Below are 25720 nucleotides of genomic sequence, written 5' to 3'. Positions count from 1 at the left end.
AAAAGTTTTCAAATGTGCCAAGGACTGTAGATTGTACAAGGGATTAGGCTTGACCCTTGTATGACCACCTTAACACCTTATACTGGCCTTCCTTAGGGCCTCTTGGTACTTGTAGTTTTCTTTAGATAAGTCACAATGTTCAACACAGTCTCTTTGCTCAGGAGATGGGTGCCAGCCAGAGACCTTCAACTGAGTGCCCACGTGGCGCCAGACCACGCTATCTCTGCTACCAAGTTTGTTCACAAAATACCTTTTTGTCTATTTATCTTCTTAATGTTGCCACTACAACCTTGAGCCTAAAACAGTCCAGTTAACTATCGGGTTCTTCTGACTCACCGGCTGTGCTGAACTCGTTGGCGGTTCCTTTGCTGCTTCTGGAGTCAAGGACGGTACCACGATGGAAACCACATCTCCCCGTCCTGGCTATCATTTCAGGAGGGCGCCATGTACCACTGGCACCCGTCACACTATTTGCCAGCTGCTATTCCCGGTTTTATGTTTCTTTCATCAGAGGCTTTGCGGGTCTGGGTTGAAAGGGCAAGGGCAACTCCCTCCTTGACGTCCTTTCAAGTCTTGCTGCCTTTCTCCCTCGTTTGAACTGCCGTCCTGGAATGGCTGCTTCCTCGTGCGTTCGGCCTTGCTTGGAGTGTGCTGTTGTGCTATGCCTTTTATCCCTATGGGGAAGGGAAAGGCTAGCCCGGTGTGAGTGGTTGTTGATAATTGCCTGACACTGCCTGACCCTTGTGTTGGGACATGTCAGGTAAACGGTTCGGGTATTAGTCAGTTGCCGTTCATGCTGTGAGAAAGTGTTCATGTTGGAAAAGGGGGGGTGTAGAGTTTCTAAGTATTCTACTCGGCAGGATGGGGGAAAAGGTGTCATAAGGAAGGGGATACCGCGTCTCAACCTTCAGTGTCCCGCTTTCACTCCCCTAAGACCCAACATCCAGGTGATCCTCCCACACTGGTCCACCCCCAGGAACTGGATCCACTAGCGATGGCCGTGTCCTGGCCACCTGGATGACTGATCCCCAACGACTAGTGAGTGAGACACCTTCAGGTTTCTCACAGCCTGCAGGTCGCCATGGGCATCCACGCACATCTAGTGCGTGGTAAAGCAGCCTCTATAGCTTTCCAAAAGTATGTTCCTTGGGAATCCATCGCCAAGGCTGCCACTTGAGCCTCCCACTCTGCGTTCTGCAAACATTATTGTCTCAACCTCAGCTGAAGAGCTGATGCTCAGTTTGGTGAAGCGGACCTCAGAAATCTCTTTAACTAATTGAGTTTTAATCCATCCGCTCAGTTCTATACATCGGTACTTGTGAATCTGTCAAACGTATGGAGGAAAGTGGACAGGATGTAGGAGTAAGGAAAAGTTACTCACTGTAGTCACTAATGCACTCCTAGTCCATAATCCCCTTCCTGCCCGCCATCCCCTCTAAAAGGTTTCCTCAATTGTTAACATGTGTACCGACCTTGGCCATAGAAAAGGGCTGAACCGCGATACGCTGGCCAGGACTCAGGAAGGCGGGGCTAAAGGCACATGCACTGGCCCTGCATATATATAAAAAAAGGGCAAATCTTTTGATTCTATCTAAAAGTGCTCCGATCTCGTCCCGAAGAAGGAAATATCCCACAAGTATGGAGGAAAGGAGACAATGAACTAGGAGTACGCTAGTTATTACGGTGAGTAACTATTTCTTTACTGCATGTGGAAATCCTGAGAAAGTCCATCTAGCTTGTAGGCTCCAAGTCACCAATATCTAAAAGTAAACCGGTCACTGTGGGTTCTCGCACAACAGGATGGCTGCTCAAATGCTAAGCAAAAGGGTGATACTGGGAACAGAAGCTGGCCCTGAAACAGGAAGAAAGGGTTCACCTTTTACTTAATGGCTGCAAACCTCTCTAAGTTACAATCCTGGAGAAACCAGAAGTGAGAGAGGGATTAAATATATGAAACATTCTTTGGGACTTGAGATATTACACACACTCATTCTATAAAACCAAAGATGTCATGTGTGTGTTGTGGAACTTCAGTCCGTCACCGTTTCTTCTATGTTGTAGATTTGGAGAGGTTATCGCCAGAGGAAGAACACCCAGCAACAGCGGCAGAAGGAGATGGAGTTCATCGGTATGGTGAGTCTGCACTGCTCTTGTTTCCTCTGCTTACTGGCCCTGGTGATGTTGAGTCAAACGTCACTGATCTCTTCAGTGACTATTGTTTCTCTAGATTCTCCCTCCAACTTCCATTATCTCTGCACGTGACACTCCTGACAGGCCGTCTCCCAACAATGTCTTGTCTTCTCCGGCTCACTGCTGTCTGAAACAAGTTATAGGTCTTTAGTTTGAAAACTGAAAGTTTGAAACAACATGAAAGTTAAAAATAAACGCTTAGCATACTTCCCAGCTATGTTAGTGCTTTATAAATGTTTTGTTATGTTAATTTGTTATATAGCACGCACCACTGCCGTTTTCATGGTCTCCAGGTGCTGTGTAAGGAAAAGTGGGTTGGGTTGGTTAGTGAGGGACAGAGGGATTGGATACATGCATGTAGAACCAGGAGGAACTGGCATCTGTGCATGTGAGGCTTCTGGGTGTCCTTTGTTTTTTGCACTGGGCTTGTTGTGTCCGGGAAGGGGGTATCCAGTGTTTGAATTGTTTGTTGTCGGAGGTTATTGGGGTTGTAACTTGGTTTGCCTGTTTTCGTGGGTTGATTCACTAACCCTCTGGGTGCGTGTTGTAGGTGGGAGGTGTGGGTTGTGTGGAAGTGAGACGTGGTTAATGGGTTTTGGGTGATCTCTGGGTATTTTTTGTTATATTGCTGTTTTTCATTCTGTATTTATCCCTGGTTTATCCCTGGTTTTCAGTTTATGATTTCTAGCAGCAGGCATTGTATCCGGTCGGCGCGTCCACTTGTGAGGGTGGTTGTTGTATAGTTGGTCTTTTTGTTTTCAGCAAGTTGAATAGCCAGGTTTTTAGTAGTTTCCTCAAAGTTAGGTGGTCTTCCATCGTTCTTATTTCATTGGGATCGAGTACCATAGTTTGGCTATCAGATAGGAGAAGGTGGCTCCTCCAAATGTTATTTCCTCGTAGTGTCTTGTTTCTACGTGGACGTTGGTGCAAGATCTAAAGTCTCGTCTCGGTTGGTATCGGAAGATTTTTGCTTGGATGAATTCAGCTCCTTTGCTGTGTAATGATTTATGGGCAATACGTAGGACTTTGAAGTGGATGCGTGCGTTTCTTTATTGGTCGTAAGTGTAGACTTCCTAGGGCCAGTGTGATGTGTTCTCGTCCATTTAGTCTTTGGAGTAATCTTGCAGCAGTATTTTGGATCCATTGTAGTTTTTTGATGAGGTGTTTAGGTATTTCTAGAAACTATTTGCGCTGTCTATCCCAGATCATATATAGGAGGCGATCGCAAGGGTTCTGTTTGTGAAATTGAGGTAGAGGAGGATCCCTAGACTGGTGAACTGGGTTCCCCTTTATACAACTTGATTCCTGTAACATGGGTGGGGGGATTCTGAATGTTGGTTTGGCTTGTGAAGACCTGTAACTGCCTGAGTCATTTTCTTTTTGCTGCTTTCCTCCCATAGACATCTTGGGGAGCCCCAACATTTTGCTGGCTTGAACTTAACCTGACTTTTGGAGTCAATGAAAGCCTTTTTGCTTTACTTATCTTTCTTAGCTCAACTGTTCTTGAGTACTGATCAATCAGATACAAACATAAATATTTTTTTTCTTGTGCATTTCTTTTAATTATGTTCTGTTTGATGCGTGTTACCCTCTAATGCCCCAGCCCTTCCTTCCTCCAATCATCTATTTTATGTTCTCCACCTTGTAGTCCCACCTTTTGATGCTATTGTTCAAACAGGGTCACACTGTTATACCGCTTTTGACCTAACTGATCCTTCATCCTCCTTTCTCCACACCATGTGTCCTTCAGCCCTTTTAAGAAATGGTTTCCTTTTTATATTAAAAAGTGTGGACATGCGCCTTCAATCTTCACCTCTGCTTCCCAGTGCAACCTGCTCACCCCAACATTCTGATATTTCTGGTTTCTTCTTTTTTTCAAACTGCTTCAATCTTTTCCCACTTATGATGTTCAAACTGATTTGAAACTTTTTTCTCTCGGTATAGCACCATATACCCCTGGAACTAACTCCTGTTCTTCCCTCCCTTCCATCTCCACAGCTGCCCATTTGTCCCTCCTCTCGATCTGTTCCAGTTTTCCCTCTTTTTTAGCCTCCTGAGTGTGATTCTGACTTATCAAGTATTTCCAAGTAATGGACGTTTGTAGAGCAACTCTCTGTTCATTACTAGTATTGACACTAAATGATTAGGCCTGTGCGCCAAGATGTACTTCACGTGCACTCATACCTCTGAACCGGTTGATTTCTTAAGCCAGGTGAAGAAGTTCTGTTCATTGCCCCCTCCCAATGCAGCTAAAACGATGATATAATGCTCAAGAGGCAGTTTCTAACTGAACGAAACAGGACCTCTGAAAGAGAACTAGCTATGCTTCGGCCCACCATTAGTCAGACATAAGAACTGATGCACCCAAACATTTGCACATCCAGCGCCACTCCAATCTCCCCCACTCAGGTAATATGGATAAGATTTTGAAGTGGGAGTATTTTCCTCAAAAAATAAAAATGTTTTTCTAATATTGAAAAAAAATGTGCACCTAGTTATTCATCCACATTAAAAGATACATGTTTGCTTCTTACAATCAGGCACTTACAATAGTAGTTTCTTCCTGTGGTACTATGTGTACTACTGGTCCAAACATATCTCTGGAGCTTTTAGGGTGAAAGCAGGGGTGCAAGATTCTACATGTCTTTTTTCCTATTTTTTGTTCGGAGTATTTTTACTCCCTATTTTTATTTTTGGGGACTATTTGCCAATTTACTAGGAATAAAAGTGGCTGAAACTCCCCTTATGTGAAGGGCTGCCCCCACTCCTCTAGTTAGTAAACTGTAGTATTCAGGCCACAATTTGCAAGATTTGAGGGTGAATAAATGCGAAGTTGAAAACACACATGCCTTTTCAATTTTTATCTGAAGTACGCATTTACTGCACTGAAGAATGGTTTAAATTGAAACGTGATTCATCTTACTACCCAAGTTGTAAACAATTCTTCCCCCTACCCCAAACATTGAACATTCATAAACTTAGTAGTGTGCCCACTGCCCCCTTTTCTTCGCAAAGTATTTTCGAAGTTGTTTCTCACTGTTAATCCTTATTTCTGAACACCACAATAACTATAATTTATTTACTGCGCAAGACAAAATGAATTGTCTCTTGACACGTCTATGGAACTCTATATACTTACCTTGGAAGGACGAAGGGATTAGTCAGGATTCACATCTGTCACCAGAGGTCTGTACCAAGCGCTTACTTCCAAATTATTTTATGTTCCAGAAACCTGGAACGCCCCTCATTTCTACTGTTCTCCCAGATGTTCTTATAGGCTGGTAGAATCCTGACTGATATTAAGGTTTACAAAGTCTTCACATTTTGTGTCCATTTCTTTTTTTTGTTCTTCTTTTTTTGTTGTTGTTATACAGATATCAAAAATAACCTTTAACATACACAACATCTAATACAATTCATTAAACGACATTCACAATTTATTAAACTTTGTTTACATATTAAACGCCTACAATTTTGAACACAATTCAACTTTAAAAGTTTAAGGTAAAATGACTTTTAGGAAATGCACAGCGGAAGTCATCCAATGATTCGAACCATAAGAAAACAGTATGGACCGCCATATAATTTCCACGGATAACAACTCGTATTGTTGCAGCAACTGCCCAAAATAGAAACACCTTCAATCATTCAAAGATTGACAGTGTAGTAAAACTAGATCTACTTGAAGAGAAAATCTACAGGTCCTTTTGCCCTGAGGTATCTTGTCTCTAGCACCTGTGATCTCCCCAGTTGGCGAAAGATTTAGTCTCAGACGCATAATCTGGCTGCGCCACTTTAAGCTTGGCGACTTATACAAATACGCAGGAGCCACCCCATAAGGCCTCACATCCAAGAGAAGATCCCGTACTAAGGGTATAACCTGACCTTCTCAATTGTGTGGATCCAATCCATTTCGTAAATCTTTTCCTTCACTTTCATTGGGGTTCTCATGATCAAATCATTTGATAAACAATACTCCATATGTATTTTCTCACAATCTTTTATCCATACATTAAGGGAAGGCCAATAGCCGTTTCTGATAATATTTTCAATTCCCACCATATGGCACCCTCATCTGCGTCTGAGATCTTACTTGGTAATGAGAGATTTTTCCACAGAATAATTAACTTAATAGAAGACAGGCCTAACTCATACCGAATTACGGCTGCTGGAACGCCCCTCAGCAACTTCAAGACCTTGCGCCAGAAATGACCCTCTACTACAGCACAATCAAGAGATATCAGCAGACAAAAGTTTTCCATGCCATACATTACAACAGGCAAGACTTTCTTTTATAAAATTCCAATGTCGAGACAAGGGAGAATTGACCAAACCTTTGATTTATCAAAATTGCTTGGGCTGCCAATAAAGACATGTTTTACCGATGGTGAGCAGCCAGTTTTATCTGATTTCTAAGGTCTGTATCTGATCTCTAAGGTCTGTCAAAAAAATCCCCAGACACGTAAAACTCGAGACACACTCTAATTTCACCAACCACAGCCTCCATACAAAGCTCTTATACTTTTGCCTCATTCCAGGTCTAAACTGGAACACTTTAGATGTTGCTACATTTATTGTCAAATTGTTCGACCTGGCATACAAATCTAACACCTTCAACCAATGGTCGAAGTGTACGAAAAGAAGTAGCGGAACTATGTTCTCAGCTAGCCTACCCCCACTCTCTACAAACCCCACCGCCACGCCCCCTCCCACGCACAATCCAAACCCCCAAACAGACACATTGCTGATTTAAGGGTATGTTCAGTGCAGTGCACTGAAGTGCAAGTTTAAACTTCTTCCTACACTTGTATTTTAAAAGTAAACCATTCAGCAACTGTTACTTTTAAAAATAAAAGTATAGGACCTGTCAAACCTTTTTTTAAAGTAGAGGGGCACCGCTCCCAACCGCTCCCATACACTTTGACCACTGCTTTCAACTTATGTTCCAGACCAATTGGTGTATAGTCAAACATTGCCAGGTCGTCCACATATAACAAATAATGCAAATAGAAATGTGCGAAGCGTGGGGGAAACAGCAGACTTTCTTGAATGCCTCATTGATATCTGAGAGAAACAGACTTAAAAGCATTGGTGCCAGAACACACCCTTGTTTAAGGCCACGACTGGTACCGATGGAAGACGTTAACCTACCCTGGTTATTCAGCCTGACTCTCACTGATGTACTTGTGTGCAATGCTATTACCATTTGAAGCAAGCTTCCTGAGCAGCCCCACTTTCGCAACTTATTGCACAGTAAATTCAGATCCAGGCTATCGAAGGCCATGGTGAAGTCTATAAAAGCTATACAAACCGGTTTAGACTTCACCATGGCCTCCTGCTTTAACAAACCCAAAATAAAGGTTTTTTCTTGGGTACTTGTGCTCTTTTGAAAACCTGTCTGAAACAGATCAAGTCTGCCCACGTTCTTTGACCACACATTTAACTCTATTAGAATCAAAGATGACATTTTTTTTGCAGGAATATCCAATAATGCAATTGGGTGATAGTTAGCAGCAAGGGTTCTTGGGCCGTTCTTATACACAGGTACCAAACCAGATTCTGTCCAGGTATTAGGAAGACACTTATAAACCATAATCACTTCCAATATAGTTCTTAGTAGTCTGGCCCAGAGTGTAGGTTCTTCCTTCAGAACAACATTTGGAAACCCATCTGGGCCAGGCGCTCACAAGTTCTTGCTACGAGTAATTATACATTTGATATCATCTTCATCATAGTTCAAATACCAGGGTTAAACTCCCATTTCTGTTGTTGACAGCCCTTCTCACCCTTCACATCGCATTTCTATTCTTCAGGCTTGCTGTGGCAGCATGTATTAATGCGTGCCAAGCCTTTAATTGTCAAAAGGAAGCTGAGCCACATTGCTGATTGGCACATTTGTGATTGGTAGCAGCAACATATAGTTTGATACTATGTTTTGGGTAAAAAAGTTATATTTGTTTTAATCCTTTCCTTTGGGATTATGTCTGGGCATGTGAGTCTTTTGCCCAACTGTTTTTTCCATACTGAGGGAAAATGTTGCAGACCTCCAAACTAAGGGCTATGCAACCTTCCCTTTTGTATCTGGTGCAAGTGCTGACGTGTTAGGAATGGATTTACCAGGCTTTGTGCAGGAATTAATGACTGAAAGTTGCTGAACCCTGGGTCTGACCTCAACGCCTTAAAGTTGTGAAGTGTGGACCACGCAACGGCTCGGGTCTTGCCACAGGAAACATTGGATTGTGATGGGCGAGCAGGTCACGGGTGGACTTCAGACAGTATGGTGGGACCTCCCTGGAGGACCTCCAGGTAAATTGCAGTGCATTAGCATGTCTGAAGAGACAAATGAGGAGTAATTTAGGCTGGATCCTGGTGTCTCTCCTCCCCCCTCTGTTCCCTTCAAGAGCATAGGAAAGGTACAGAGGCAGTAGCCCAGCTCATCTAGTCAGGTGGACCGACAACACCACTAAAGAAGCAGTGGACGACTGGCAGGAATCCTTGAAGTTTGTAGGAGTATGCTGGTGCCTGGTGGAAATTCAACAGAAGCAGCTGACGGAGCAGGGAAGGGAAGAAGGTGGTATGGCTGTGGAGTCAGCTCCTAGCAACTGAGGGAAGGAGATGGACTGTCCAGGTATGTCATAAGTGGCCCCATACTTCAGGAAAGCAGAGGGGAGTGTTGCAACACAGAGAAAATACAATTATTACCCAATGATTAAAGGGACTGTCCAGTCAAGGTTGTATAAACATATGAGTACATTATTATTATCACAACAGAAAGTTCTAGCACACTACGAAATACAACCCACCCTGTGAAGGAATGCAGGGGCCAGACAGTTTCAAAGAAGGAAAAGGGATGCATTCTGGATACTGACAGGAGGGTAGTGGGTGTAGTAATTAATCTCAATAGTTCAAGGATACCTAGTTTCAACACAAAGGGAGCAATGGGTCCTAAAATGTCACTCAGGGCCTTCGTAGAAGGATGAGGGGAACGGAACCATAATGTACCTTGTGCTGTAGAGGTTCTTGGTGCTCGACAGAGTTGATTCGGTTTCAGGGTGCTTTGCAGCTTCTGCGACAGAGTTTAGGACGGGATAAAGCTATGGGTATCAGGCAGCAGGCAGTTCAGTGAGAGAGGCTGGACAGACGTCTGCAGGCTGGCCGACATGCGGCTCAGGGTCAGGAATTGTCTCTGTGCTGGTCAGCGGTTCTGAAGCACTGGTCGAGGTGTCTCGGACGGCATTGGCGACTACAGCGTAACAATAGTCAGTGGTTCAGTTGGTTGCAGCTCGTGGGGTTCGACTGGCTCGAAAATGTCCTTTAAGACAGACATCGGTAGATGTTTGGCGATGCACTACTCCTAGCTTCTTCACTGGGCTGGTGTCGTCCTTTAAGGTGGACGGCCCAAAGCTGAGGAGAATGTTGCAGGCAGCTGCCTTGTCCTTGGTTTGGTTCAGAGACTCTCTGGCACTTCCCAGCTAGGAGGCTTGCTGCAGAGCCTAGCAGGGCACACAGTGTGCTGACTGTGTGCCAGCTTTGGAGCTGCTGGAGGGTTCTCCTGATTTAGTATCTCGCTCTGTCCCCTGGGAGATGTTATGGAGGTCCTGGCCTGAGTTCACTGCCGGAAGATGTAAGGACTGTACCTTCAGCCAGGGTCCAGTGCTGAGTTCATCTTCCTACTCCTTGCACAGTCTGATGATCTGCCAAAAGAGGGGCTCAGCCCTCTTTTAAAGTCAAATGGACCACAGGGATTGGTGTAGGCTAAGTCTGCCTTAATGAGCCCATGAGGTCATAACCACAGTGCTTTGCAACAGAATAGGTAAATGGGTGAAAACATGCAATACTAAGTCCCTCCCATCTTCCTGTCTGTTGTGGATCAAAGGGTCTCTCTAGTTAATAGAGCAAACTAGAGTTAATGGAGTTAATTAAAGCAACAGGTGTTCCTTGAAGCTGCATCGAGAACAGACTTTCTGTCTCCGTCAATCCACATACTCATACCTTCTGAATGGGGTCCCCCTCCGGAGATGACTACTGTAAACATGAAGTCCCAGACATGATATTTCACTGTCAATTGATACTAAGGGTGGCTTCAGGCTGGCACAGTGCATATCAAAGGTTGTTGGGCTTTCCTATCTCCTTTGTTAACCTCTGCAGCCAGGCCCCATGTGGGACTATTTGAAGTATACCCTATTATCATTTTTATAGCACGCTTAATAGCAGCGAGTGGTTTCTAAGTGCGGGATCGGGATTCAAACCTGTGTTGCGCTGTGTTGTCTTTCTTCCAAGACAAATGTGTTGCCCCTGAGCTATCCTTCCTCCACCATTAGTATGTAGCATTATTATGTTAATTTCTGCCACCATCTGCAGAGCTGAACAAAAGAACAGGGTGGATCCATGGAGTCTTTGATAGTTAATTAGGCTGGCCATGGCAGGGAGAATGTTTTGCCCGGTCTCTTCTGAGATGATATGGTGTAATCCTGGCTATCATAACTCAGCTAAATATGACAGGGGTACTGCGCCTGTAGGCTGTGTCCACCCAAAGTACACAGGTCTATGTGTATGTTGTTCAGTGCACATAGGAAAATGTGTGTGGATTAGCCCCACACATTTTCCAGCGGTTGATCTACCATCATTCAATTTCTTTTAAAATTTCAAAAAACCCAGGTGAGCGCACACCCACTGTGCGGGTGGTCGAGTTCCTAACAGCCATTCTGGTTACCAAACTCCTTTGCAAGGAATAGGCTGAGGATGAATGTGTGATGTATAGAGCGAGCCAACTTGAGCAGCGACACAAGTTGAACACACCAATACTTTGGGCGCTGCAGCTTCTTTGCCATTGGAGACACCACTTTCACAATACAAAAGAGGCCCATAAAGCATGTTTTCAGATTCTAAGGACATTGTGGTACGATGTGACATTTAGTAGAGAGCTGTACATGCTTTTTTATAACTTAAGGTGGGGATTGCCAACACTTTGGGCAGCTTACTTGTTGTACACTTCTTGGCTTTACTCAATGTCTCCTAGGCCTCCTTATCGATGCCAATAAAGTGCCTAGCAGTTTTTTGCAAAGAAGAGACTGGACAGGTTGTCAGCGTGTATGTGGTTCATATATTGGGATGTACGCAAGTCAAGCAGAAGAATGAGGACATGCCTACTGATGAATTAAAGTGAATGTTGTATTCAGTGATCCTAGTGACAGCAGCTCTGCTCATTTGAATGACGTCTGTGCTATAAAGCAATGTATGTACTGTTGGATGACTTGGTTATCTCTCTTTCCAACCACTAGACTGGGGATGCATGGCTGTAGAAGTCTACAATTCAAAACCAAACTGTTTAGGTGGGGCATGCCAGAATTTGGCAGTGAATTGTGGGCCTTGGTAAGAAGCAATCTTGTACGGGAAACCAGTCATGGAAATTGCATGTTGCAAGAAGTGTTGAGACAAGGTTTGCACTGTTAGTAGCATGATTGGCAACACACATTTTCTCTGAAACCAAGGATGGGCAGCCCCTACAACGTGGACCCGGGGAGAAAAAACAAACCAAGTAAACAGACCAGAAAGGGATGGGTCACATGGGACAAAAACCTAACTCTAGAAAGGGATAAATTCAACTAAATCATAAGCACAAAGGAGGGCATAGGCCAGGTCAAGGAAAGTATAACAATAGCATATTTTATTATTCACATATCAAAAAACAGAAAAAGTTGGCGCAAAATGCATACTACAAATACATGTAAATACACAGATCATGTTAGGTACAAGAAATTAAAGTGCATGCCTCACAGTAGCCCCTAATGCAGTTAGGGGTAAAAATCAGCATACAAATTAGTATGTACTGCTGTTCAAAAAAGAAGGGGAAGAAAGAAGAAGGAAGGGACTACCTATAAGGTAAGTCCCTGGCTAAATACCAACAATCCCCCTAGTTTATGAATGCATACACAATCAAATTGTCGAATCAATGTGTACATAAGACAATCAATAGGTTATCAATAAGTATAACCAACTAACATTCGAAGTACAAAAATTTCTGAATGCTGAATTCAAAAATCATATCTAGCATAATAGCCTGGAATGATCAATTCATTGACAGTTAACTCTGTCAGTCAAGCTAGCAATGTAGCAGATGTCAAATTGCTACATGCAGTGCTCCCTACCATTTCAAACACACATTTTCTCACCTCAGTGGAGGTATCAAGAATAGCCCAGATAACCATCTTTTCTGCAGCATTGGGTCTGGCATGGATTCATATGCTCATGAATATTCCCCGTCGTCAGGCTGGGAATCCTCGGTAAAAGAAAAAATCAGTTTCAGTTTAATTTCTAAACTGTCTTTCTCCTAATAACCAATCACTGGTCTCTGGGTCATACTGCCCCAGCCAGTGACTGCCCTCTACCTTAGCCCCTCCTCAAGTAGCCATCATCTTTTTGTATTTGCAGTCCCAGAGAAATGCATTATGGGGGGCACTTTTATAAGTTATAGTAAACTATTGTACACAAAGCCTATGGCAGCTTTTTTCGCACAAATGCCACTCAATCTGCTTTATTTGAACTCGGTAGAGGCACTCGAGAGGGTTGCCCTCTGTCACTCCTGCTGTTCGTCCTGGCTATAGAACCCATGGCTGACCTGATCCACTCTCGTCAACATAATAGAGGTATTCGAATAACAGGCCCCCCGGAACTTATATCTCTTTACGCAGTCAATGTATTACTATATGTTAGAGACCCGCAACACAACTTGGTCCCAATAATTTCAGGTCACATGTTTCTGAGGAAAATGGGACTGTGTGGATTTGCTTGGAATATGAAACTACGACTCTCCATATTATGTCTTGCCATTTGATTAACATTGGACTCCTTTTTCCTTAATAACAGGAGAATTGTGCATCACAATGAGCTCATCCAGGATTCATATTAAAGATCACAAAAAGCCGGTCAGTTCTATGTAAATATTAACCATATGCCATGTGTGTAATTTAATTTAGAGATGAAAATGGGTTTGTGACACTCATAATAATCAGAAAAATCCAAAACTTGGTGAGCTGATAGAAAGAAAAATTGATTTGTGTTTTCCGAAGTTTGATGTTAATAAATATTTCAGCTCATGAGTAAACCATGAAAAATTATAGCTCCTCCCAGGAAGTAAATAAAATTAGCAATAAAATTAGTGTTCCCCGATTCGTCATACATTGTAGAATTCAAAAATATATATGTTTATGCAGTTATCTGAAAGGAGAAGATAGTTGCCATGAAGTGAGATTCTAAGAAAACGAAATATGTAAAAATAAATTGTCATTTGAAATATTCCAGTTCTCTCCTCCCCATTATCTATAATCCAGACCTCCTAAAACTCCTTGTCCTAGTAGCTGGCAGTGGGCTGATTGGTGGGAGGGGGAAGAAGGGAGGTGTCCAATCGATAGCGTGGGAATATTCATAATATGTTAGTATCATCAGCACTATATAATATCAGTTTTCAGTCTAAAGAGGGACAGAAGGACAAAAGAAGAGAACAGACAGATAAGCTAAGACTGACAACAACATAGAGCTGACAAATAAAGGAAGGCTAACACCCAGGAGAGCAGATAGACAGGAGGCCATGGGACACTTGCTGGGGACTTCTACCTGGAAGCTGGGAGCCCTAAGTCAGAGAGAGACCTCTACCTGGAGGGACCCTGCTGTGAATAGAGACCAGAGGTGTGAGCTGCCTACCTATTCCCAAAAAAGGGTCTGAAATCTGTCTCACCTCCTGAGCTGAGAATAGAGACCTCCTAGGTAAGTAGATATATCCCCAAAGCACCCATTGTGTTGGGAACTCCCTGCCTGAATCCTTTCCATTTAATTGTGGGTGAGGGGTGAAACTGTGTAGATCCTTATCACATTTAATTAAAGTTAATTCAATGAATTCTCATATAGAAAACATCACAGGAAGATTTTTGTTATAATTAGAAACTAACACATGTCTTGCCTAGTGTGTTACAGCCATTATAGTCAATAAGGTAATTGGGTGACCCTATTTTTCTGTAACCCCTGACTTCCTTACAGAAGAGGGGTGTCCTTGATCCCCAAATAAGAATCCCTAAAACTCTGCCCATCGATTCCTAAATCAGAATCCCAAAGCCCTGCATTTCATTCGAATGTGTGTTCCCCAAACGATTTTCTCATGAGTTCATTTCCCATTTCTTGCCTTTCAAATAAAAAGCCCAAACAAAATTCCCATTATATTTCTACTCCCTGTACCTTGCCTTCAAACCAAAGGGGTCATATATAACTGATGCCTGTGGGTGGGGATTGCTGGGAGAAAAGAGAATTGTGATAAACCAAGCAATCAGTGTGTTTTTAAAGTTTCCTAACTGTAAATGTGCAAAGAAAACCCACATGTGTTTTGACTTAAAATTCAACCTATATTTGTTGTGGTAACTGAAAGTCTATCAAGAAATACATGTCGTTCAATTGGTGCAAGTAATTTGCATTTTTGATTATTGTGTTGTGCCATGGAGTTGGTGGCTGGTGTTATTGTGATTTGTTTATTATTCATTGTAGAATTTTAAATAAAGAAACACTATTATTTCTATACAACGGCCAGGTTCCTAGCTTATTGGTGATACAGAGGGTATCTGCTGAATGGTGTTATATGGGTTGGAGGCCTAACCAAATTTGAATCTGCCTAATGTGAAGGAACTTTTGGGTCGATATCACTTTATGCCTCCGCGACCTGGTTAATTGAAAAAATGTGCGCTGTCGCATTGGTGTGTCATAGAACGGAGACTTTGAGTTCCTCGACTCCGTTTGTTAAACTCAAAAAACAAGCTGCTGTGACTGCACCATATTACTGCGCCAGAAGAAAATAAGGCTGAATCCAGGTAGGGTTATGTGATAGGAAGGTTTAATTAAATTGCCCTATAGATTACACGTGTATCGGCAAGGTGCCTTTCTCAAATCAGGGCATATCTAGATGCAATAAATCATAAGTGAAAATGGTACGTATGCATTGAAAAAACGCCATATTCTATGTCACATTGCAAAGATTAAAAATGGGAAAGTCAAGAGAAAAGTGTAGTCAGCCATAAAATAGAAAAGAAAAGTTCAGCAATTGGCATATTACCCATATGCATTTCCATTAAAGTTAAAAAATGACAGAGAGAAAGGGTGGCGGCTAGGGGAGGATGAATAGGGGTAGAGAAAATCAGAGATATACAAAAAATGAAAAATTAGTGAGTGGTTGTGATTAATCCATTTTGTGCTAAATGTGCAGTAAGGTAAAGGGTCCTTTCTTACCCAGCATTGTTTCTTGTAACCATTACTGAAGATGTAATAACTGGGATCAATCCCAACTGCGAGGTAGAAGGATAGGGGAGGGAGGAAAAACAGTGGCGGTTTTTATCATTAGTTATACCAAGTTTGCTCATTACGTTTAGTTTCAGTTCAGACCTAAAGATCTCGAATCCAAGCAATGGTATCATTACAGACCTGAGCAACTTAATTCAAGGGTGGCACCATCAAGGGCTCATTTCGGATGAAGAAAAAAGTTTCCTACTCGTTCCCAAACCGACCATCCCAACAATATACTTTCTCCCGAAGGTACACAAGCCATTCACCAACATTCCGGAGGGGAGACCCATTCTCAGCGGAATAGGCTGGGCAACTGAGCCTTTAGCAGAATATCTTGACCACATACTACGACCTAGAGCACAAGCAATTCAAGCATATTTGAAGGATACTACATCAGCAATCCAAATGGTAGAAGAAATTGAATGGCTCCCAACATACCACCTTGCCACCTGGGATGTCAAAGCCCTATATACATCTATTGTTCACAATTTGGCATTGGACACAATAACCTACACATTCATGAAGGAATCAGCATCTCATTTCCCCTACGTGTGCATGATAAAAGAAATGCTTATGGCGACATTAGAAAATAACATATTCCTATTTGAAAATCAATTCTATAAACGGAAATGAGGCGTCAAATACGCCCCGGCATTGGCCAACCTGGTCATGGGAATGTTTGAGGACCTCCTGATCTATACGACGGACAAAACTAATGTCATCAAATGGACACGTTATATTGATGATGTCTTTTTCATTTGGAATGGTACCTTACAAGACTTGGAAGACTTCAGACTCCAGACCAACAACAACAGTTGGGGTATTGAATTCACAGGCACAAGCAGCCAATCAGGGATTAACTTTTTGGACCTAACAATTTTAACACAAAACAACCGACTCATAACCAGAACTTATCGAAAAGAGACAGAAGTTAACTCAACACTGTTTGCCACCAGTTGCCATCATGAACCGGTGATCAGAAACATCCTGAAAGGGGAATTCATAAGAGCGAGAAGGAATTGTGCAGACCCAGCACACTTCAAGGAAGAATGCAATCTCCTAACCAATAGATTTAAAGCCAGAGGTTATTCACCGAAAAGCGTACAAGTCGCCCAAGACAAAGCACAACTAATAACAATATCACAAACTCTGATAAAAAAGGCCAAACCTACGCAAGACAACAAAGTACAATTCATCACGACATATTGTGCCAACAACCATGAGATCAGAAAAATTCTTTTAAAAAGTTGGTATCTGCTCAAACTTGATCCGCACGTAGGGATCTTTATTCATGATCATCCTTCTATAATTTACAGAAGAGCGAGAACACTCCGCCTAAGCCCATCATTACTACCTGAGAAGAAAAAACAAAAAGTTCAGACCTGGCTAGATGACCCAAGACCAGGTTTTAGAAAATGTGGCACTTGCACCATGTGCAGATATGCAGCAACCAGTACAGACACCTACAGAGACTTAAATGGTATTCAAATAAAAATAAAGGAACAAATTAATTGCCGGACCAAGTACGTGGTCTACGCAATTATATGTATTTGTAAACAAACTTACATTAGTAGCACAATCAGAGAGCTACGGACAAGGATCAGAGAGCACCTCTCAACAATTGGCAGTCAAGATAAGAACTTACCTCTGGCAGACCATTGGCAGAAAGCTCATCAATTGCAAGACAAAAGAGACATCAGATTCATAGGTTTAAAGAGAGTATCATTGGGACCGAGGGGCGGCAACCAAGAACTGCTCCTGTGCCGTGAAGAGGCCAAATATATCTGTCGTTTCAGAAGTGTAGACTCTGGTCTTAACCTGGACAATGAGATGGCATCCTTTCTGTAATATTTACTGTAATGATTTGGCCATCTACACAAGAGATTCTGAGGCCGATTCATGGAATTAATGTGCACTGAAATTTTTGGCGAAAACCCGCGCACAGCGATTCATGGAAGTCCGTGTGCGTGTAAATCCCTGGATGTCGCTAAAATTCTGCGTGGCGCACGCTGGCGCACACCTCTCCAGACAGCATACGCTAAGCGCACAGCGAAAGCGCACATAGAGCAACGCACACAACAAAAGTAGGCGGAACAGGGGGCATAACACGCGGAATGGGGAACAACGCGTGAAAATGTGGGCGTCACAGGGGAAGTACAGGAGGCAAATGCGCGGAACGCCCACACGCGCGTCTTCAACACGTATTCATGGAATTGAACGGGGCTAATGTGTGCGCCAAAAAAGACGCGCTAATCCGGAAACACGTACACCAGCAGGAAGCAGGCGTACGTGGACCCGCGCAGCATAAAAATGCACGCAAACAACAAACAAGCCCAGACGCCAAGATGAATATACCGTTCCTAGCAGCAGTGGTCGTGGGATACCGCAGGAGGAGGGGGATAGTCAGGCCCAGAATTTTTACACCCAGAACCAGCCTTTTTGGGATGCCTGATGACCAGGTGTATGGGAGGTACATGTTTCCACCTCACATAATACTCGACTGGTGAGTAAGTGGGAGGATGACCTCACATCACCCACCCTGTGCTCCCAAGCACTCAGCCCCCTGGAGAAGGTCCTCAATGTACTGCACTTCTTGGCCACTGGATCATTTCAGCGGACACGTGCTATAGTGGGGGGGGTGTCACAGGCCACGCAGTCATGCTGCCTACACCAGGTGTTGGCCATCATGACTGCACGCCCATCAGTCCGCAGGCACATATACCTGCCCAGAACACCTGCAGAAAGGCAGGCTGCCGTACAGGATTTCTATCCGGTGGCACAATTCCCCAAAGTGCTAGGTGATATTGATTGCACCCATGTGGCTCTACGGCCCCCCAGGGCATCTGAGCACATCTATAGAAACCGCAAGCACTGGCATTCCATCAACGTGCAGGTAGTATGTGATGCCAAGGGAATCATCACCTCAGTATATGCCAACTATCCAGGGTCCACCCATGACAGTTTTATTTACAGAATGTCAACCCTAAACCGGGACCTAGAAGCTGGGCGGCATGGCGATACATGGCTGTTTGGTGAGTATAAATGCCACTGCACATGCATGCATGACAGATACTGAGTAATGTCACAACCCCACTAATGATACCCATCACCACCTTCCGAGGTGACAGTGCCTACCCTCTGAGCACCCGCATGATGATGCCAATTCGGGACCCCACCACGCCACCCGAGGTAAGATACAGCACAGCCCATATTGCAACCCGGGGCATAGTGGAGCGAACATTCGGAGTGCTCAAGTCACGCTTTCGCTTCCTTGACCACTCTGGTGGGCAGCTGTTATATGCTCCCCCAGTAGTGTGCAGGATCATAGTGGCAGCATGTGTACTGCACAACGTTGCAATACGCCGGGCCTGACGGTGGACATGGTGGTGCCCCCACATCCCCAACCACATGCATGCCTGAGGCGCATGGGAGGGGAAAGGGCACGTGGTGAAGCAGCCTGTACGCAGCTGGTGGCTAATTACTTCACCTAAAATCACACACCTGTGGAGTGCACACAGCCCTAGCACATACCAGCTGACAATCAATGATGATGACATAAGGGGCACTGAACAGTCACAACCATACCATCCTGAGATTGATCACCTGGAAGTGGTACATTATGTGCATCCCTACCTACCCAAACACCACCAATGCTGTGTCATCAAAAGACATACATCTATGCTGCGAAATTCATTACCCCCTTGCTAAATGCAACATGAGAACAGCGCCATGTCACCCAACCCCTCCCCAGCTCCACCACCAAACACACCATGGCATGTCATGCAATGTGAAAGCAAACAAAGCAATGCACAAGACCTGACACAAGTGTCACAAAGTACACTGTCCCTAATGGAAACTGCGCACACAATATATTCTCCCAGTAATGTATAACTAACAGCACACATTACCAAATACTTACCACCAACACAGTGCTGCAACACACCATGGAAAAATGCAAAAACATGACAGTACTAAGTTCAAGTAGTAGTAGTCTTACAACCTGAATACGCCAGCACATCGGCCCCTTACAACTGTAGAGTGTTGCTGCCACGCAAATGTCTCAGTGTACTGCATACACCATGAACTGCATCTGCAAAGTAGACGGCCTTGTGAAAACATGAGGAAGGAACCTGCAGATTAGGAGGAAGACATGGATGCACAAGCACATATCAATACACCATGCAGTGTACAATACAACAACCATATCCACTAGGGATGTCTACACAGTATTGACTACAGACTGCCCACACAGCTCATGGAGCCCAAAGTCACTGTGTAATTCACTGTCACTTGGTCACACCCTTTGCAAGCCCATGGAAACAGGAAGCAGGAGGGGTGTGTGTCTCACAAATCCAAGCATCTAACCCAAACTCAGGACAAGCCTGCATGTGCCCAGCCGGAATACAGTGGATACCCACGGGAGTCACACAAGGCAACACACTGTAAAAAAAAAAGTCAAAAATGGCCATGTGGGGGCCAGGGGGCGTGGGGGAGGCCACCCAGGAGGTTCGAGGACAGGGTGCACACCAACACCCACCTGCGTGGATGTTGCAAAAAAAAAAATACCTCCTTGGGCTCATGGCCTGCACAGCTATGCCATTGTGGGAGAACTGCTGTCGCTCTGCTCATCCTCTGCTGCTGCATCAGGAGGCGGTGGCACTATGGGAGGCAAGGTCTGATTCTGAAGGATTAAAGTGCGGAGATCCCCATGCAGCACATCCCGGGTTGCCTGCATTTCTGCACGCATGGCCTCGCGTGATGCCCGGATCGCCTCACGTGTTGTATGCAGCTCAGCTGAGAGCGAACGTGTGAGCTGCTCCAGCTGCTGTTCTGCCCTAACATTTCAGGAAGCCTCAAGTTCAAGCAGACTCTGCCTGAGTTTATAGAGTTCTACCCTCAGGGCTTCCCTGTGGCCCTGGGACTCTATTGATATGGATTCGTGCAGAGTCTCCAGTGCCGCCCGTCGGTCCCTGTTGGACGCCAACATGTCTTCCCTGTGTGATTGGCAAATGGAGTCTGTTGCCTGCTGTTGTTGCTCCATCTGCCTTTCAGGGGGGATAATGGAAGTGGCCACCCTCTCCATTGCCTGAGCCATCATTTCTACTGATGCTGCCTGTTGGGTTGCCATACCGTGCATGGAGTTTTCCCATACAGTATTGCCTGGTGGCGAACAGCCACCGCGTCGACGGGCACCACACCTGTTTGGGGCAAAGCGATCTGCACCTTGCTGTGCTGGCACTGCCTGAGGCTGCAGGACTGCATTCCCCCTCTGATCTGTTGGCCCAGGAACAGGATCAGATGCTGTGGAGTGTGACCCTGCATTTGTAACCGCCCAAGGCAGACCTACCAACACTGACATCCCCATAGAGGGTTCTACCCCTGGTCCAGGTGGGTTGGACAGAACAGAATTCCTGCCAGAAACGCTAACCTGCGACTGCACATAAGTCTCATCATCCGACTCAGCACCTGAATAGAGGTCTGGGGAGGTGCACCCAGAGGCACCCCTGTACAGTATGGTCTGCAGTAACATAGGGTTTTCACCCACCACCACACCACGTCCCCCACTGGTGCCCGGTCATGCCTGAGATTCCTCCTGGGTCTGCACCATCTCCTCAACCTTAACTGCATCATCACCTGCAAAAACATGAAAGACAACAAATGGAAACAGGCATGAGCACCATAGCACACACATAGGCCGTGACAAGCCAGAGATCCAGTACATGAATTACACATGTCCCACATGACTATAACCCTGCCATGCATGCACTGTGAAAGAGTTGGAAGTGGAGTCAAAAAGGCAGACACTGGGGAGAGCACGATGGATATGCAACACATTTGCAGCATGTTGGGTAGCACTGGCATCACACATCAGGCTGTGAGTGGCATGTCCGATACACATACATGACACATGCCACCACACAGATGTCACGTAGCATAGCCCCGGTAAATTACAAAACTACAGCAATATGTCAGTGAATGAGTACGGTCACACATCCATGTCACATCGACATGATAAGAAGATTGATGCTGAATAGTGTTGCAAAATATGCATGTGCCACACACTGAAACACATCCAGTGTCCAATAACACAGTCATTGCGGGCTGATCAATGGTTGGTCACTTTAACATTACAGGAAACACCTGTCATCTTCCACATGCAAAGAGGCCGTAATAAAAAATGTCTACAGCCCAATACTCCATCGGCCTGAATGGTGTAATCATTAACATAACCAGGTAAAAGTAGTGGCCCAGTGTGGGCTGTAAACAATGACCGAAGCATATCACATATGTTGCAATAGGGCAGAATAATGTGTACCAAAAATGGGAGAGTGGAAACAATCAGCCTGAATGAACACTTACAAAATTTGACCAATGTAGTAGCAAGATGACAGTTCAAGGTAAAGTGCACTAATCTGGGTGTAATTGGCAACTGTGGGCAGAAGGTATACAGTCCTACCCATATCCAAGGCACATGAATGTATGGGAGGAAGCAAATGGGTGACCCATAACACTCAGGAGTACACACCCTCACCTGGCACTCAATCAGAACCCATCACCCAAACAACATACACATGGATTACACACACATGCATGGGCACTCACCGGACAATGCCTCGTAATCAGGTAGTTCTCCCACACCTTGGATCTGTTCCTCTGTGACGAAGGTCCCAGCAACATACTCATGTTCAGAGAGTTTGTTGTCCTCTTGTGGAGACCCACCGCCAGTCACCAGAGTAGCGGCATGATTTGAGACCAGCTTGTTCTTTGCTCTGCGTTTCAGGTCATTCCACCGCTTGTAGCAATCATCAGCTGTGCGCCTCACAAATCCAAGGGCACTTATGCGGTCCGCGATGGTCTGCCAGTGTGCCCTGCGTTCACCAGGTGTGGTCTTGCACCCTGCAGTCACCAACATTTCGTGGCTATGTGCCGACACATAGGTCACAAGTGCATCAAGGTCCGGGTCATTAAAGCTAGGCTTCCTTGACGTGCCGGAGTGTGTAGCCGTGTCTGGGGTCTCAGCATGTTGTGCCAGAGCACCCTTCTTCCTCTTTTTCAAAGGTGGAGCGGAGCCTGAGTGGCTTACGCCGCTCTGGTCAGTAGGGGCAGAAGCACCGGTGGACTGGGTAGTAGGAGTATGCGAATGCACAATGACCATAGGCCTTGCTAAAGGCATTGGCAGAAGTGTGATGTTGGCAGGGGGAACGTCAGTTTGATGGACCTGGACCGACACTGTCCTGGCTGGGAGACTCAGAGCTGTGGTGGATGGAGCTGCAGCTGCCCCTGCAGCCTCCCCACCCTGCCTACTTGGGGCAGCAGATGACATAGCTGCTCCAGATCCATGTGGCTTGGTGACACCAACTTGCAACGCCACACGTGGCCTAGACTTGCTGACCTGGAAGTCAGCCTGGGAGTCCTCCTGTGCCAGGTCAGGTGCCACAATGGGCTGGTCCAACAAGGGCTGAGCTGGGATGGTATCAGCCACGTTTCCCTCAACCATGGGGGGGGGCATGGGTGTCCCTGATTGGTCCTCCACACATGGGGGTCTAGGGGCACCCTGCAAATCCCGGCCACGTCCCCTACCGCGCCCACCACGCCCACCTTTTGAAGGTCGGCCACCTTTGCCTCCCTTACCGCTTGGTCGCCTCCCAACCATGGTACTGATGTTGTTGTGCATATGGGAGTAGCAGTAAACTATTGTCCTGGGCAATTGGGGGTCAAAGGGATAGGGTACTAGATGGAATTCGTACCCTAGTGCTCTAACAAGGCTGTCTGTGACCCCTGGGGGAAGATGACGGGTCACGCAACAAACAGGCAGTCCAAAATCAAAAAATAACATGCACGCAACCCCTCGTACACCACGTGCATGAAAAAATGAACCCGCACTACGCTGTGGCACCCAGAAACACAAAAATAAGCGTACGTGTAATACACGCAGCCTACAATGACCTCTGAAGGGGTACGCAACACACGGGGCAAGCACAGTTGGTAAATACGTGCGCGACTCACCGTCTGCCTGGAAAAAGAACGTGAAAAAGACGCGCGTGTGCTCATTGGCAACACCCCCGCCAAAAGAAGAATTGTACGCTGTCTGAGGAGACAGGACAAAAGAAGAAGTGAACGCTGTTTGAGGAAACAGGCCCAAAAAGAATAAAGAACGCTGTCAGAGGTAACAGGGAGTACAAACTTGAAACGCTTTGAAGTAATCGCGTGTGAACTGACAAGAAGTACAGAATTCACCCACTCGCTCTCCACGAAAAGCACATACAAGGGAATGGGGTCCTACACGTACCTTTTAAAGCGGCCCACACGTACAGCGTCACTTACGCATGTATGCGCTACGGCCCTTTCCTCCAATTACACAAGCTGACACTCGGACATGCAGTTTTTGGACGTGTACGATGAACATGCACCCGTGTTGATGGAAACGCCCGCGCGCGTCACGTCACTTACGCGTGTAGCCCTTTCCTCGGATTACACGCATCCACATGTGGACGTGCAGTTTTTCCACGTGCGCTGCCACGGCACGAGGGAAACGCCCACGTGAGTCACGTCACAGAAGCGCTTACGCGCTAAGGGCCTTTGGTCCAATGAAACCGTGTACGTGTGCTGACGCGCTTACATGCGATGGGCCTTTCCTCGAATTACACGCTGATGTGCAAGATTTTCACGTGCCAAATCACTCCGTATCAAGCTGGCCACGCAACAACACACGGAAGACCATGCTCCTGCCCAGAAGCCCGAATTACTGCCCCCCAGAGACCCGAGCACGCTCCCACCTGCCATCTGCTGCTGCCTGACTGCCTGCTGCCCACGTGCCCTGCTATTTGCTGCCTGCACGTCAGCCAGGGGTGCAGTTGCTGTGACCACCCCTGCTGGAACCGAATGCTCCCGACTGGGATACCATCGCTCCACAGCCCAGCCCCAGGACCCAGTTGCCCACCCACTCCTGCCTCTGGGGTTGCCATGTCGGGCACAACACCATCTGGCACCACTGGCAACCCCCAGCCAGAGAGGCAGAGGGCCACCAGCTTCAGTGCCAGGGAAGTTGGTGTCCTGGTGGAGCAAGTCCTGGGGCAGTATGATGCCCTCTTTGAAGTTCGCGCGTTGACAATGAAGGACGGACCAGGATCTTGATGGACATCGTGACTGCCATCAACGCGGAGGGGGTGGCAGTCCGCGACTTGTCAAGAAGCACTGGGAGGACTTCAGGTCCAGGACCCTCAACAAGGCCCGACTCCTCTTTAAGGCAGCGGATGCCAAGGGGTGCCTGGGCCACCTGTCCGACCACCAGATGAAGGTCCTGGAACACATATTCCCAGCACTCCACGTCCAGGTCCTTGAGAGGCAGACCCGTCTGGAGTCGAGCGGTAAGTGTACATGCATACTGATTGGACGCTGTGCGTGTGGTGGTGTGCCAGTAGTGTGCCGGTTGCACATGTGTTTTCGTAGGGCCATGTAGGGATGTGTATGAACAGGGGCATGAGGCTGCCACATGTGAGTCCTCTTAGGTGTGAGACACATCGATGGTGTATGTGTTGGTAAGCATGCTTCTGCAAATGCAGGTGTGGTAGCACACATGTTTGAATTTCTGTGTATGTATGTTGGCATGGTTGTGGTGTCACACATGAATGGTGGTTCCTGCTGCATGTATCGGCACTGTGTACATGTTCATGTGTGTGTATTTGACAAGTGTGCAACTGTGATGCAACATGGATGCACGTGACACTGATATGTAGAAGGCTGAATGCCAGATGTGACATGTATGGCGATCGCATCACTGCGACAGTTGGAGGAGATGTAGACATGCATGTAAGTGTGGTGGCGTGTGTGCGTGTCTAGTGCACTCCCTGTGTTTCATGTGATGTCAGGCTCACCTTCGGCTGTTCATGCTGTTGTATGTGTATGGATGTTGCTGCCTGGTGCAATATTGCTGTGGAAATGCTCATGTGTGTGAGTTGAAATGACATGTGTGTCGTGGAGTGTGATGCCATGTCTGAAGTTTGACAACTGTCATGTGTGTATCAGTCCATTGTACAGTGCCCTGATGTCTGTGTTTTATCTCTCCCTGTCTGCAGCGTCAACTGATGAAGAGGGCGGAGAGGTTGCTGTGGAGCACAGCTGCAGGGATTGCACCACCAGCCGGAGACGCAAGGCCCGGCTCCCCTCCCAGATTGTCATCTCGTCGGGGAGTGAGGAGTCTGGTGCCGCG

The 25720-nt window shown here is 45.8% G+C and overlaps 1 protein-coding gene across 1 annotated transcript in view; it reads left to right on the top strand.

Moving 5' to 3' along the window:
• IQCA1L (IQ motif containing with AAA domain 1 like) overlaps positions 1 to 25720 on the top strand; it is a 1109403-nt gene that overhangs the window by 258961 nt on the left and 824722 nt on the right. The window contains exon 5 of the mRNA XM_069646014.1: positions 2062 to 2133. Within this exon, the coding sequence (XP_069502115.1) occupies positions 2062 to 2133 (72 nt within the window). The remainder of the gene's footprint in view (positions 1 to 2061; positions 2134 to 25720) is intronic.

The sequence above is a fragment of the Ambystoma mexicanum genome, chromosome 2p, assembly GCF_040938575.1.
Source record: "Ambystoma mexicanum isolate Mex_15411 chromosome 2p, UKY_AmexF1_1, whole genome shotgun sequence".
Taxonomy (NCBI): Eukaryota; Metazoa; Chordata; class Amphibia; order Caudata; family Ambystomatidae; genus Ambystoma; species Ambystoma mexicanum.
This window is presented reverse-complemented; position numbering and strand designations above follow the sequence as displayed.